The sequence below is a fragment of the Mixophyes fleayi genome, chromosome 5 (assembly GCF_038048845.1).
Source record: "Mixophyes fleayi isolate aMixFle1 chromosome 5, aMixFle1.hap1, whole genome shotgun sequence".
NCBI classification, from domain to species: domain Eukaryota; kingdom Metazoa; phylum Chordata; class Amphibia; order Anura; family Limnodynastidae; genus Mixophyes; species Mixophyes fleayi.
Window position 1 is genome coordinate 1,329,329 of NC_134406.1, and position 16,427 is coordinate 1,345,755.

The 16,427-nt window shown below is 44.4% G+C and overlaps 1 protein-coding gene and 1 long non-coding RNA gene across 17 annotated transcripts in view; one reads left to right on the forward strand and one right to left on the reverse strand.

Annotated features, from left to right (window-relative positions):
* PLEC (plectin) overlaps nt 1–16,427 on the forward strand; it is a 239,186-nt gene that overhangs the window by 130,412 nt on the left and 92,347 nt on the right. For 3 of the 16 annotated variants that reach the window (XM_075211527.1, XM_075211529.1, XM_075211536.1), the window contains exon 1: nt 7,260–7,398. The exons of the other annotated variants lie outside the window; for them this stretch is intronic. In XM_075211527.1, coding sequence (XP_075067628.1) covers nt 7,290–7,398 — 109 coding nt within the window. In that variant the 5' untranslated portion in view covers nt 7,260–7,289. Of the gene's footprint in view, nt 1–7,259; nt 7,399–16,427 lie in introns of those variants that run through there. 16 annotated transcript variants of the gene reach the window in all.
* Nucleotides 1–16,427, reverse strand: part of LOC142158001 (uncharacterized) — a 216,641-nt gene that overhangs the window by 49,457 nt on the left and 150,757 nt on the right. The window contains exon 3 of the long non-coding RNA XR_012692705.1: nt 1,798–2,007. This is a non-coding gene — a long non-coding RNA (uncharacterized LOC142158001). The remainder of the gene's footprint in view (nt 1–1,797; nt 2,008–16,427) is intronic.

Consider the following 16,427-nt stretch of genomic DNA (forward strand, 5'->3'; position numbering starts at 1 on the left):
GAAAGGGCCCATGGTGGGGCCCCAGGGGGGTATTTCTGAAAGATGCTGTGTATGTTGGGTCTCTGTCTTGTGTATATCTGTATCACTTGTTTATCTGTCAGTATATAGCCTATGTCCACATTTATATATATTCTTGTCTGTCCACGCAGCGAGACACGGACTAACGTATTGTTTATCCCAGCATTCGCTAACTTATTCCTTGAATACTTTGTAACTGTCTCAGTGGAGAGCACTACAATCCCCATCATGCCATGTTTACTGAGGGTAGTATTAATGGACTTTTTGCATTATAAATTCTCCTTCTTCTCAATAACTATACACTTCTGAATATGAATAGGTTACATCTATCATGCAGAAAAATAATAATCGTATTGTGTAGTTGGTCAATACTGAAAAACAGGGACATTTTGAGGGACAGAGGTCAGGAGATTTGGGTCTCTTACTAGAAATGAGGAACTGTTTGCACTGCAGCGCTAGACCTAGTAGATAGACAGAAAGACAGTCTCTGGCACCTTTCCTTTATCTTTACGTTTATTGATTTATCGTTTATATAGCGAAATGTTATGCAGCGCTGTACAGAGAACATTTAATAACTCACATTTATCCCTGCCCCTATGGCGCTGACATTCTAAGTTTAACTAGCAATTCAGGAAAAACAGGTGTAGAAAATAAAGCTTCTGTTGACATCCTATGATTACAACACATAAGTCACAGAGGTTCTGTGGCTGGTTACAGTCAGTCTGTATTTTGCCGGTTCTAATGTACATGTGTCAGGCTCTAATTGGATGAACTGAGAACCCTGAGATATAGAGCTGAAAAAGATTTCAAATTTAGTTTAAGGGCTTCCCATTTATTTACTAATTGCTTTTGTGTCCTTCACTAGTGCTTTAACAGTGCAAAAAACAAATAGTGCACAAGGGTGCGGATGAATTTCAGACCCTCCTCAAAAGAAGAAGGACCCTTTTCCCCCAAAACCTCCAGAGCCATAAGGCCCCCTAGGGGGTCTTTAGGCCCCCTCCGCTGCATGCCTCTGGGGTTGTCCCTTTTCCATGGAATTCACCGAAGCATCACCTTCTAACCCCATCACCTTCTAAGGGAGGGCTCAGAGAGGTGGGAGCCCAATAAGGGCAACCGCACCCCTAAATCCAAGTAAAAAACGAAGAAATAAAAAAAGTGAAATGACAATGCAAAAAGTCTGTGATAACATAAATAAACTTGGCTGTGAATACAACCCCGGTCGTCTGACCATATCTATAAAAATTCTCCCAACAGAAGATGGGGGCACGGGAAGGACATACAGAAAAAATGGGGAGATAAAGTGTGTCGTGCCCTAATCGGTCAGTGGGCTTCCTACTCCACTGTGATCTTCAGACACATCTGCATCGTTACGGTGGGGACCACATATTATCCCAGATATTCCTGCTACCAGCCTCTTGTCCAAGGTAGTCCTATTCATCATGGGAGGGGTCAATAGAACAGATTCTACATTGTTTAAAGCTGGCCTAATGGATCAACTGATACTGATCTTAGCAGCACAGCTTGTTTGCTGGCATGAGGTATCCGCATCTCTTGCAGCTATATGGTAAGTGCTTGTATGGTTATCTGAGAGTAATTTAGACATTACTTAAAACTGGATAAACTGAGCATAATGCACATTATTCCTTCATTTAATAAAAGGAAGCGTCCGTCTGGTGGTAAAATAATTACTCTTTTCAGCTCTGTTTTACCCAAAATCACAACCGAGCTTCCCCCGATGGATAGAAATTGTCTCTTCATAGTAGGTGAACTGATACTCACTAGTGATCTGGTCATCTTGAACTTCTCCCAAATATCTACCATGGCTGCCAGGTCGTCTCACTATAGACTTGATGCTCTTCTGAAATCCAAATGTTTCAGTTTGTAACAATGTTCTGAGATTTGAATTCACTGATTGATCCTGAGAGGTCTCTTGTAACAAATGTTCTGAAGCTCAGTTCTTCCCTCGGGTCTGTTTACTTGTTTGGAGACCTGGTGAGGATTTAAAGAGCTAAAGTTAATGATATCAGGCATCTAAATGTAAAGTTCTCAGTGGAAGGGACCGTCCCAAGCTTGTTTTCCGGATACATAAAGAAAAGGGGGACTACTAAACACATGGGCAAGTGTATGAGGCCAGGAGGACACGGAACAGGGGGATTCCTAGACACATGGACACGTATATATGAAGCTATGGAGGACATGTAGAAGGGGGTTTCCTAGACACTTGTATCTGGCCAGGAAGGACATGGGAGGGGGGGGGGGGGGGGGGGGGGGTAGTCATTGACACGTGTATAAGGCCAGGTTGGTATGGTATGGAGAAGGGAGGACCATCTCAATACCATCCATACCACCACTTGAACAGATTCTACCTGAATGAGCCCTAACAAGTGGAAGTAATATTTTTACCAGGGCCTAGCCTATGGACACCAAAGTTCCCCAAGCAAGCCACGGTTTGGGGTATGCATAATTTTGCATAGGTGATTTATTTGACTTGATTGAGACAGTAATTATCCTCACACACAAACCATGATCTGTTTGGCGGTACATGATGGGCACACTCCGGTGGTATGTCTTCTGCTGTGTTCAGTTCAGTTATATGGACGAGAGGGAAATGGATAATGGCACCTGGAGGTCACTACTTGTCTCTAAGTTTTGGAAGGATCTACTGTATGTATATCTGTGGAATAGGTATGTAAACGTGGGTCTCTGGACCTCATGTAGTGGGAAATGGACCTTTTCCTATGTTGCTCACTAGAGACACCATATGGCCATTAGCAGAAATGCTGTTGTTCCACTCTGCCTGTCTCTGCAATGTGACAGCTGTTATGTTCCATGAGCTGTAGGTTATCAGGCAATTACGCTGTGTTTGGCATGTTGCTGGGGATGGATTTCAGGACTGCTCAGTGTACCCTGTGTACCCTGCTGAAAACCTTTATATCCACAAGATCAGCAGTTTTGTTTACTTCAAAATTGCATGTTACACCATCATTGTATGCCCCGATCCACCTTGTATGCATTGTATCGGAAAGCAGTATAGAGGGCACAGGTCAGTATAGATGGCACAGGTCATAGTAGGGCATGGTAAATAGCGCTACAAGACATCACAGCAGTATAGAGGGCACAGGTCAGTATAGATGGCACAGATCATAGTAGATTACACAGGTCATTGTAGGGCATGGTAAATAGCAGTACAGGGCATCATATCTGTATAGAGGGCACAGGTCAGTATAGATGGCACAGGTTATAGTAGGGCATGGTAAATAGCAGTACAGGACATCACAGCAGTATACAGGGCACAGGTCAGTATAGATTACACAGGTCATAGTACGGCATGGTAAATAGCCTACAGGACATCACAGCAGTATAGAGGGCACAGGTCATTATAGAGGGCACAGGTCAGTATAGAGGGCACAGGTCAGTATAGATGGCACAGGTCATAGTAAATAGCAGTACATGACATCACATCAGTATAGCGGGCACAGGTCAGTATAGATGGCACAGATCATAGTAGATTACACAGGTCATTGTAGGGCATGGTAAATAGCAGTACAGGGCATCATATCCGTATAGAGGGCACAGGTCAGTATAGATGGCACAGGTCATAGTAGGGCATGGTAAATAGCGCTACAGGACATCACAGCAGTATATAGGACACAGGTCATAGTAGGGCATGGTAAATAGCGCTACAGGACATCACAGCAGTATAGAGGGCACAGGTCATAGTAAATAGCAGTACATGACATCACATCAGTATAGCGGGCACAGGTCAGTATAGATGGCACAGATCATAGTAGATTACACAGGTCATTGTAGGGCATGGTAAATAGTACAGGGCATCATATCCGTATAGAGGGCACAGGTCAGTATAGATGGCACAGGTCATAGTAGGGCATGGTAAATAGCGCTACAGGACATCACAGCAGTATATAGGACACAGGTCAGTATAGATGGCACAGGTCATAGTAGGGCATGGTAAATAGCGCTACAGGACATCACAGCAGTATAGAGGGCACAGGTCATAGTAGGTCATGGTAAATGGCAGTACAGGACATCACAGCAGTATAGCGGGCACAGGTCAGTATAGAGGGCACAGGTCATAGTAGGGCATGGTAAATAGCGCTACAGGACATCACAGCAGTATAGAGGGCACAGGTCATAGTAGGGCATGGTAAATGGCAGTACAGGACATCACAGCAGTATAGCGGGCACAGGTCAGTATAGATGGCACAGGTCATAGTAGGGCATGGTAAATAGCGCTACAGGACATCACAGCAGTATAGAGGGCACAGGTCATAGTAGGGCATGGTAAATGGCAGTACAGGACATCACAGCAGTATACAGAGTCACAGGACTCTCAAATTGCCTTTGAATTCCATGGTTTTCACATTAAAAAAATGAAGTAAAAGTAATTTTGTGTGTGTACATTTTCATATTGCAATATGTGAGCGGAGCTGGCAGTGTGCATGAAATGATATGATTTGGTGTAACAAGTCACCTGTCTGGATATATAGAATGGGCGTGGCCTGGACATATTACAGACCTGGTGTAACAAGTCACCTGTCTGGATATATAGAATGGGCGTGGCCTGGACATATTACATACTTGGTATAACAAGTCACCTGTGTGGATGTATAGAATGGGTGTGGTCTGGGCATATTACAGACCTGGTGTAACAAGTCACCAGTGTGGGTATAGAGAATGGGCGTGGCCTGGGCAGATTAAATAGCTGGTGTAACAAGTCACCAGTGTGGGTGTATAGAATGGGCGTGGCATATGCATCATATGTGTATATTACATACCTGGTGTAACAAGTCACCTTTCTGGGTGTAAAGAATGGGCGTGGCCTGGGCATATTACAGACCTGGTGTAACAAGTCACCTGTGTGGGTGTATAGAATGGGCGTGGTCTGGGCATTTTACAGTCCTGGTGTAACAAGTCACCTGTGTGGATGTATAGAATGGGCTTGGCCTGGACATATGTGTATATTACAGATTTTGTGATATTCTCTATGTCGTGAATGTAGTAAAAATGACAGCTCTATGTAAACCACTGCACATGTACTATAAATATGTATCACATATCACACTTTGCATCACACACTTTCCACAGAAATCTATATGTCGTCATAACAAATGATGTATAAATAATGTTTGATTCTGGTGCTTACTGGTTTTGTACTATAAAATGGAGATAGTGCTGAGTTTTAGTATCAGCGGCTCAGGACAATTGTGGAAAAATAACGTTAACCATTTCAATGGTAGAATTAAAGATGTGCATTAAATGTCAGTCTGTGAGCGCACAGGCTGCATATTTCTCACACTACAGGTGAAACGCATATAAACCGCACTCTGATTATTTCTGCGTTTAGTATGCGTTTGTTGTGTCTATCGGTTGTGTATTTTAACTATGTGTCTGTGATAAAGTAGGAAGTTGTCTTGTTAAGGAAACTTGTGAACGTGCTGGACCAGGGTTAATCTTGAGTAAGTAACATAACTGAGGGAGGAATCATTTTCTCAGGAAAGATGTATGAGGAGAGTGTGTGTGTGTGTTACTCAAGTGTGACTAACAATTTGCGTGTACCACTGTCAGTGTTAAATTCAAAATCCAAATACTCCTGAAAAATCTTCGCCATGATACACAAGAAGCAGTGACAATTATTGTGATGTCACTGAGACTGTAATAGTACAGAGCGATGTCACAGTGAGGAGAGAGTAATAACACAGTGATGTCACTGGGAGCAGCGTGTAAGAATGATGTCACAGTGAGGAGGGAATAATAGTGATATCACAGAGAGCAATGTGATGTCATAGGGAGGAGGGGGTGATAGCACAGTGATGTCATAGTGAGGAGGGGGTAATAGCACAGTGATGTCATAGTGAGGAGGGGGTAATAGCACAGTGATGTCATAGTGAGGAGGAGGTAATAGCACAGTGATGTCACGGGGGAGGGGTAACAGCACAGTGATGTTATAGTGAGGAAAGGGCAATAGCACAGTGAGCGGGGGTAACAGCGCAGTGATGTAGTGAGCAGGGGGTAATAGCACAGTGATGTCATAGAGAGCAGGGGGGTAATAGCACAGGGATGTCATAGTGAGAAGGGGGTAATAGCACAGTGATGTCGCAGGGAGCAGAATGATGTCACAGTGATGAGAGAGTAATAACACAGAGATGTCACAGGGTGGGGGCTAATAACAGTGATGTCATAGTGAGAAGGGGGTAATAGCACAGTGATGTCATAGTGAGAAGGGGGTAATAGCACAGTGATGTCATAGTGAGAAGGGGGTAGTAGCACAGTGATGTCACGGGCTGAGGGGTAATAACAGTGATGTCACAGAGAACAGGCACACACCCATATAAAGTGTCATCGCAGTGTGATGGGTGATATTGGTCGGGGGAGTAGCCGAGGGCTTTGTGTGTAATTGGGAACAGGTGTAACCCTCTCTTGGTGCTGCTGTCTCAGGGGACATTGAAATGTCACTGTAAGCACCACTGCTGGCTTCAGATTGGGGGTGGGGGTGTTAACCTTCATACTAAGTATTTTTTTAGGCTTCTGGATACTCCAGAGGGGGAATATTAAGCCCAAGGATGCTGGAAAGTTAAGATTGTAAGTGATATGGGGGTGGGTTAGCACTGTAGTTGTTAAATGGTTTTATTTTTTTGGTTAGTAAAGTGTTAACCCCAAATATGCTGGCTAGATATGAGGGGATGGGTATTCTCCATGGCATGCAGGATGGTCACTTCAGTGTTGACCCTATGGTTGCTGGAACGTTATTTAGGGGATTATTATGCCTCTCGGACACTTTGCAGTGTTATATCGGTGGAATGAGAGTTACATGACTGTAAAAACTTGTAACAAATAAACGTTTATTTTTAGACGACAGACTGAATTCCTGGGTAAAAATAGAGAGTTGTCTAAAACTAAAACTATACAGCGCAAGGTAACACTGAGCAGAGCTAGAGAGAGGTAGAAAGTAAAGTGTCAGAGGGGGCAGGAGACGGGCAGAGCCGGTGGAGGGGTGGGCAAGAGACACGGGCAGAGGGGGTGGGTGAATGGGCAGAGGCACTGGCAGGGGGGTGGGTGAATGGGCAGAGCAGAGATTGCTGCAGGGCAGAGACACGGGCAGGGGGTGGGTGAATGGGCAGAGATTGCTGCAGGGCAGAGGCACTGGCAGGGGGTGGGTCCGCACAGCCGGAGGGCAGGGCTGCAAGAGAGGAGGAGAACAGCTGAGACCGGTGACACAGCAGCAGACTCGGGGACCGGGAGGCAGCAGAGCCATGGACCAGCCCAGCATGTTCCCCACCCTGGTGGTGGTAGGGCACATAGTGACCATGGCGGTGGTGTGGCACTGGAGGAAGAGGCGCAGAGCTCTGCAGGACTCGCAGGGTAAGAGGGTGGAGGTGTGTCAGGGGTGGAGGCACTGTTAACCATCTCGTTGCTGGAAGCTGTTGCCCTCATTGATGATGTGTTACTGATCACTGATCTACCAGTGAGACCCCGGCCCACAAGCTCCCATCCTCCGCTATATAGTGGTGCCGAGTATCTGCTGCACTCTGCGGGTCAGTAGACTCTGTGCTGTGTGGGCAGGAAATGGTTACACAGTGAGGGGGCGTGTCCTGTCATACAAACAGAGCCATGTGCCAGGGCTTAACCCTCTCCCTACCTGTCCCTCTGTTCTATGTATATTCCTGGTATATTCCTGCAGTACATTGTATATAACCCTCTCCCACCAGCCTGTGCCCCTGTTCTATGTATATTCCTGTAGTACATTGTATATAACCCTCTCCCTACCTGTCCCTCTGTTCTATGTATATTCCTGGTATATTCCTGTAGTACATTGTATATAACCCTCTCCCTACCTGTCCCTCTGTTCTATGTATATTCCTGGTATATTCCTGTAGTACATTGTATATAACCCTCTCCCTACCTGTGCCCCTGTTCTATGTATATTCCTGCAGTACATGGTATATAACCCTCTCCCACCAGCCTGTGCCCCTGTTCTATGTATATTCCTGTAGTACATTGTATATAACCCTCTCCCTACCTATCCCTCTGTTCTATGTATATTCCTGGTATATTCCTGTAGTACATGGTATATAACCCTCTCCCACCAGCCTGTGCCACAGTTCTATGTATATTCCTGTAGTACATTGTATATAACCCTCTCCCTACCTGTCCCTCTGTTCTATGTATATTCCTGCAGTACATGGTATATAACCCTCTCCCTGCCTGTCCCTCTGTTCTATGTATATTCCTGCAGTACATTGTATATAACCCTCTCCCTGCCTGTCCCTCTGTTCTATGTATATTCCTGCAGTACATGGTATATAACCCTCTCCCTGCCTGTCCCTCTGTTCTATGTATATTCCTGCAGTACATTGTATATAACCCTCTCCCTACCTGTCCCTCTGTTCTATGTATATTCCTGCAGTACATGGTATATAACCCTCTCCCTGCCTGTCCCTCTGTTCTATGTATATTCCTGCAGTACATTGTATATAACCCTCTCCCTGCCTGTCCCTCTGTTCTATGTATATTCCTGCAGTACATGGTATATAACCCTCTCCCTACCTGTCCCTCTGTTCTATGTATATTCCTGCAGTACATGGTATATAACCCTCTCCCTGCCTGTCCCTCTGTTCTATGTATATTCCTGCAGTACATTGTATATAACCCTCTCCCTGCCTGTCCCTCTGTTCTATGTATATTCCTGCAGTACATTGTATATAACCCTCTCCCTGCCTGTCCCTCTCCCATCAGTTCTTATACATAGTAACAGCTTGTGTACCTTTGTTCCTTGTATTTCCTGCATACATTGTATTATGATTTGTATTTAACACTTGATGATACCCAGCCCTAGTAAATAATTACGTAAGGGATATATGTGACCCCTGTTTGTCCGAGTGTGTTATACTTAACGTCTACCTTGCTGTACCTTTATGTCCAGTACCCGGCTGTAGCTCAGACTTATGTGATTTATGGAAGATCTCACGTACATGAAGGGTTAGTGAAGTAGATACAGCAGGGGTAGCGCTGTACAGTCACCAGCCATGAAATGAATGAGGTTATTTATTTACAGTCACTTATTACATCTTCCAGTGTTCCACTTTTGGTACTTTGTGATGCACAGTATAAATTGCTAGACATAAGAGCTGACACTCTTGCATTGTGGTATTGTCACTCTCTCTCTCTCCAGCTAGTTGCGGTCTCCCCAGCATTCTTGGTACTGGCGTCACACTTGGCTACACTCGGGGTGCTAGTAATTTGGGTCTGTCAGAGCGACTATCCACCTCGGCACTCAGCAAAATCCCCCATATCTCTTGCTCTGCATCTCAGAGCCTCCTTCCACGCTTGAGTATTAGCGGCATTTACACGAGACACCGTAGACCAGACCCATACACCCATCGCTCAGTACAGGTAAGAGTTGAGGGGTATCAAGCTTAGCATTCCTTATAGCCGCTTTTTGCAGTGATAAGGGATCTATTATCGGGCCTATTTACCAAGAAAGTCATGTTGGGTAAATACTGTCTGTTTTCATGTAGCACACAAATACTTCATAACTTTATTTTTACACTGAAATTTAAAGTTGATCTAGGACATGCCCTACCCCAACTATAAATCTGTCCCCACATTTTAAACTTACCTCCCCCTCCAATGCAACATGGTTTTGCCCAGGTGCAAAGTTACTCCTCTTTTATGCTTTCCTCTCCTTAATTACTCGGGTCCTTAGTGTTCTTTCTGAAAGTCTGAACTTAACCCAGTTTCTCTAATGCGCACTTGTGGCCGTTGGTCAGCGCATGTGCACAGACACATTAGGTCAGCCTGCTAATGCTCTCCTCAGATGGTATTAGCTATCAGGACAAGCTCTGGAAAGTTACGCTTGTTGGAGCTTGATAAATAGCTCCACCTTTGTTGAGATTATGTGGACTGTGGGACTCTGCGTTCGTGTTATATCTCTGATATCTCCTGCATTAGGCTGTCGCTTAGATTTGCGTAAACCACGCTGAAACGGCTGTTATAAGACTTGATAAATAGCCTCATAGACTTGGAACAGAAGAATTGGTCAGATGCCTACTCTCTGACACAGTCTCACCCGCCTTACTCACGGGACACCACTCTCACTTTCTAAACACTGGGTGTAGCGCACGCTCCCCCAATACGCCCCAAAAAGTGTCACACTTCTCGCATGTCCCTTACGCTTCGGAAACCTTTAAATATATGAAACCTGGTGCACAATTAACTGCTTAAAATGCAACCCGTCAAGTTGGGACATTTTTCTAGAACAGTTTAGGAAATGTAATAATGCAACGAGGAACCACACAAATACCTGAGAATCAGCTTTCATAAATGTCCACATACTGTATTTAGATGATATAATGTCTGCTACTCTCCCTGTAGCTCACCAACCTTCTGTTTGTGATCTAGTACATCTACATAAACATCCTTTATCCCCATGTCTCAGCTATGACTTGTGTATATATCATCCCTGTGGATACAGCATGTAGATGAGTTGGATGAGTCACTCTATTAGGGTAATAAGATCATATAACTATATATAACAGAAGACAGATTCAGCAGCTATTCTAGTAGTATAAAATGGAAGATGATCTAGTAGTTTGGGTAAAGGATAGAAGGCAGTTAGAGCAATGCTGTTCTGTATGTAACACTTAGATAAGTATTTGTATAAAGTGACTCCAGGTTAGTGGCAGGAGTGCTGCTTAATGGCCTAATATCACCGAAGATGGGTGTGAGCAGGAGGACCGCTCTGCGCTTGTGGCTTCCTATTGGTCTTCGTGGTGAGACCCCATAATCTGTGCCCGCATCTTTCAGTTCCGCCAGTGCTATCGGATCCCGGAGAGCTGTATAAAACTGGGCACAGAAGGTAACCGCTCAGGTGCTCTGCTCCTATAATGATGCCGTTGTACATTGGCCTCTTCTCGCACCACAGACTTGTGTTACTTTGCACTAGACGAGAGCAGTTCTAGTTGTCATCTCTCAGATCTTTCTCAAGGTCACAGAAATCTATTCTGAGGGGGGCGGAGAGCGCTGGCGTCCTGAATTATTTACATAATAACAAGAGAGTGACAAGAGGAGTCTCCCTGTGCCAAGAACTGTGTGTATGTGATTGGTGGGGGCGGGGGGGCAGCACAGTGGCCTAGTGGTTAGCACTTCTGCCTCACAGCGCTGGAGTCATGAGTTCAATTCCCAACCATGGCCTTATCTGTGTGGAGTTTGTATGTTCTCCCTGTGTTTGCGTGGGTTTCCTCCGGGTGCTCCGGTTTCCTCCCACACTCCAAAATATACTGGTAGGTTAATTGGCTGCTATAAAAAAAAAAAAAAAAAATTACCTTAGTGCCTGTCTGTCTGTCTCCCTCTCTGTCTGTCTGTTTCTGTGTGTGTCTATATTAGGGAATTTAGACTGTAAGCTCCAATGGGGCAGGGACTGATGTGAATGAGTTCTCTGTACAGCGCTGCGGAATTAGTGGCGCTATATAAATAAATGATGATGATGATGATGATGATGTGCCAAGAACTGTGTGTATGTGATTGGTGGGGGCGGGGGGGGGGGGCTTTTCTTTATTGCTCTGAACATTTCACTTTATTTAAGCATGTTGAGGGTGGTGAGAGATGTGCTGTCACTTCCACCCACACACTGAGAAAGTGTGTCCTCCAACACCTGTCACATACAGACTCGGTGTCTGTAGTAGAGAGGGCTGATCAGGTTATTATGTATAGTACAGGCCTTCCTATAGCACCAGCTCACACACCATTTCTACTCTGACCAATGGGCCACATCCAGCCTCCCTTTCATTCATGTCCTGACCTAGGAGCCATATCCAGTTCTGTTTTATTCATGCTCTGACCAAGGGGCCACATCCAGCCTCCCTTTCATTCACGAACGAGTGGTCATCCTCCCAGACCTGTCATCAATACACCAGACTTATCCAAATAAACAATATATGCAATGTTTCAGGATTACACACAGCTGATTTGTAGACACACTTCTGAGTAGACCATCCGTCCAGCAATCCAGATGTTTCTCTATGTGGTGCTGGACCCCCAACCCATGGGGTACTCTGGATGTGAATGTGCTTGGAGATGTCCATCTATTTCTAATCTCTCTGCTTCTCCCGCCCTCACCAGATATTCAGTAACCACTTCTCCCCGAGGCCACGCTGCCCTGAAATCTTCCTGGTGCTCATACCGGTTTATCTGGGGCATAGCGCCAGGGCGGGAGTGGGGAGGGAAGGACGGCGCCTGTCCCTGCTATGCTAATACCGGAACACATCTATTATATCTAGTGCTAATGTGCTGCTGTAATAAACTCTATGCTATACTGAGAATGTGTGCAGGAATGTGCAGGAACCAGCTAAAATACTTTACTTCATGTACCTTACTACGTGGGAGGGGGCCTCTAACTGCATGCTCTGCATAGCAATGTAAGAAAGAGGAAATATACCACTAGAATTCCATAAATTGGGGTCCGCTTCTCTTTATATTTAATAAACGTATCTAAAAACATAATTATATGTTACAGTAAAGCTGGAGGCCGATGAAGGGTTAATGTTGGTGCTGTTGCCGATTACAGAAAGTGCCCCCAGAGACTCAGAGTTTGGCAGCTCCAGCATCCAGCTGCTACTGATAAGATTTTTATTTCTACAATGTATCAGCAGAAATAACAGCCCCGCCCTCATAAATCTCCCAGAATTCCCTGCGAGGGCTGCTGGTTTAGTGATGATTCCTATGATAGTTTGGAGAATCTCAGCAATACGTTGCAGGCATCTAATTTCTATTTCAGTGGGTCGTTGTCATCTGCCTGAACAATGTTCCTATTCATATACATAATATACATCATGCTGCATAATAAAATATAATATTTGAGAGTGTGTGGCGGGATCACTTATAAATAATTTATTTGTGACTGGATCACGTAGAAATAATTTATGGTAGAAATTTATTTCAATTAGTGGTGCAGGCACCAATTTATATCATTGCAAATGTACTCATCTTTTTATATTGGTATATGTTTGTATGGAAATGTATTGATTTCGGAGACAGTATGTCATGTTTGGGTTTTGCAAATGTCTAGAGACAGGTAATCTCATGTTAATTAGACCGGTTCATTGCTCAGTGACCAAAACGTCTGTTGAGCCTGAAAGACAGGAGGAGGTAATTATACTTGCTGGTAGACTCCCTATGCACGGGATCACAGATTTGAATTTTGCAAGTTAAATTGCGGTCAAAGCAAGGTTAGAGAAATATTATATCCTGATGGTAAACATTCAATAGAAAACTTTAGACCTAGTGGCGCCGCTAGCAGCAATTTAAAAAGGTGTTAAAACCCTCCAGAGTGATTTATGTGCAGGCTGCATGAAGCACTTAGATTGGTTACAGAGACTGGATTACTTCCTGCCAGGGTATCTGTAGATCTGTATAAAAAGCAGACTGTTTGACCATGTAATGTATCATACAATCTGTACTTCTGAAGATGTTTGAAGTACATTAAACTAGTGTGTAACTGTTGTTATTAGGATTACTTGAGCTAATAAAACATCACTGCTTCAAGAACCTACTTTGGCGACTACTTACCTGCTGTAATTCCTGTGACCTACAGATTAGATCAAATCTAATCCGTTATCCGGCTGTTCTGAGGTTGGGACCCAGCATCCAGTACAAATGTTATACCCGCTACCGGTAGCTCTGGCCAGTGTGATAGACCAGGGGGAACCATCCACAGCAACCCTGATCTGAAGGAAATGGTCAGGGGTACCAGCCCAGGGGTACCAGCAAGGGGGTACACTAGCAGCAAGAGTTATCCAAAAGGAACCGGTTCTGGGTGCCTGTGTAGGAGCCTAGTGGTGGCAGCAGGCTCCTCCTACTGCGACAAAAGGAGTACATTTGGGATAAAGAAAGAGTGTTGTCATGTTCCCCTAAGAATACTAGAAGTCACAATTCTGCCCATATAAAGAAACAAGATGTATTATACAGAGTGATGTCTAATATTTTTAGAATTACTCAGGGTTCATTAGTTATTAAAACACACAATGTTCAGTGCGGTATATCTGTGTAATATACAGATATCTCTGACCTGCATCATGTGAGACATATAATATAAAATGAGTGTGTGGCGGAGATCCTGTGACTTGATTGTACATAGAGGGATGGAGCAGTTTGTGTATTCTCATTATTAGTATATTGTATTAGTAGATTTCTTTATCCTTCTGCTGTGTCAGCCAGTTCTATCCATACAGTAGCCTTGTCTCATATCCCAGAACAAAGGATCAGCTCTACCTGATGATAGACAGACATTGCTACAAAGCACCAAAGGGTTCCAAACAGATGAAGCAATGTTGCAGGAGGACATGCACATTCCCAAAAGCTTTATATAAGTGGACATCTTGTCCTAGAAGCTTACAGTCTAATGGTAATAGGAAGGCCTGATTTCACAATGCTTGCAGTCTTGTGGTAATGTGGCAGGAAGCTGACTGGTATAACGTTCTTGCTTCTTGGGGGATTTCCAGGGTTTGGGCACCACGTGTTCCTCTGTAGTTACCAGGGAGACATGACAAATAAAAGTCATGCTGGGTGGCGTGATGAGGGTGGGTGCACGGGGCACTGCCAGTACAGCTTTATCAGAGTGTGAAAGTACTGATTCCATCATATATATATATATAGCTATATTTCGGCTTTCAGTCACACGCCTCCATTCTATAGGGTCTGGGCTCTCAAGCACTTGGGGTTTTTTCTGCCTAGAATATACTAAATTACTAATGTATTACTGTAGGAGGGGTCACACTGCAGTGCAGACCCCTCTGGCTGTGTGTAGTCTGCAGCTGTGTCCTGGTACATAACCAGCATCTAGCAGTAAAGCCGCAGCCTGTGTGGGAGGCAGAGACACGGATGCTGGAGTCTGACATATTACATCCATGTGCTGTTACATTATTCACAGAATTCATTTTCCCTCCTAGCATTACAAAGAGCTGTTTCATGGTTATTAACATCATTTTCTCAACTTATTTTGCATTGCAAATTTCTTTTCCTTGGGCTCAGATTAGAGAACTATCTGCATGCACTAATACACAGGCCTGTCACTGCCCCTGTCATATGCAGCCCTGTCCTCACTAACACATCACTCATCTCCTGATATACTCTGTGCTGCTGGGGACCCAGGCCTGTCCTCGCTTATACACAAGTCTGTCTACATTGCTGACTAACTATACACATGAGTGGAGGCAACGAGACATCATCAGTGCAGAAAGTCCCAGCCATCCATCAAGCTGATGTCCACCGTTTGTGGCCTTTGTAAGTCACGTAGACCAAAGGGGAGGTCTCGTGACTAGAACCTCCTGCATAGTTTGTTAGATATTCTCTCTAGTAGGGTGTATCTAACACTTACCTGTCTGGTGCTAATCACAGTACGCAGTGTGCTCATATCATCTATCAGGTTTAACGGCTTTCAAATTTTCAGTGTGAAATGTACTTGTAAAACGGAGAACTACACATACTGAGAATTACACCTACCGGACAGAACAAGAGAAGTTGTACTGGGCTGTTGTCTAAGAACAAGGGCAGATATTTACACCCAGTATACAGAGTAGCACTGTGCAGCTGTCTATACATCTACAGCCTGTTATACAGAAGTAGACGGTTATTTATTTGCACATATTGTGCTTGGAATACTCCAAGGAATGATTTTAGCTGTCATTCGGTAGTATACAAACCTGAATACCCCATTCATTATATGTGTACTGTATATTAAATGCAGTGTTAGAATATCGTCTCTATGGCAATCTATCCTTCTACCGAGAAAACCTCCTAAATACTATTTCTGATCCCTCATGTGGTTACTATTACTCACTAGCAGAATTCTTCTGTTCTTAATCATCTCCAACCACAGAGAGGAAACGGGCCCCTCCCGGCGTTCTCTGGCCACAGTGGTACCCGCGCTGGTGTAGGCTGCAGATGGAAGACAATTTGGCAGGGATTTTGGAAAAAGAGAAATGTCTCTGAGTCAGGCTGTGCGTTTATTTTTACATATTATTCCATATGTTGCACAGAAATGATTGTGGCTACGGTCGTGCCCCTATAAATTGTGCATGGATGTTAGTGCTGACCCTGGCGGTGATACTAGTAATAACACCGCTATCTGGACTGTACAGTACTGACCCAGCGTCACACACGCTCCCTGTGTTGTAGACTGGATGTAGAGATATTCCAGCTTGTTGGAAACTGATCCCTCTCCCCCCTCTCGCTATACTCTGGGCATTACAGACAGGACGTGTAACCGTGTCAGACTGTTTCCACGTAGCCACTGTGGTTTATCCCTGCGGGGTCCTTTCTTCTTTTACTGTTCTGTCTTATTATTTTTGGAATTTTCCATCTTTGTGAAACGGCTGCTTTTAATCTTCTAAAAG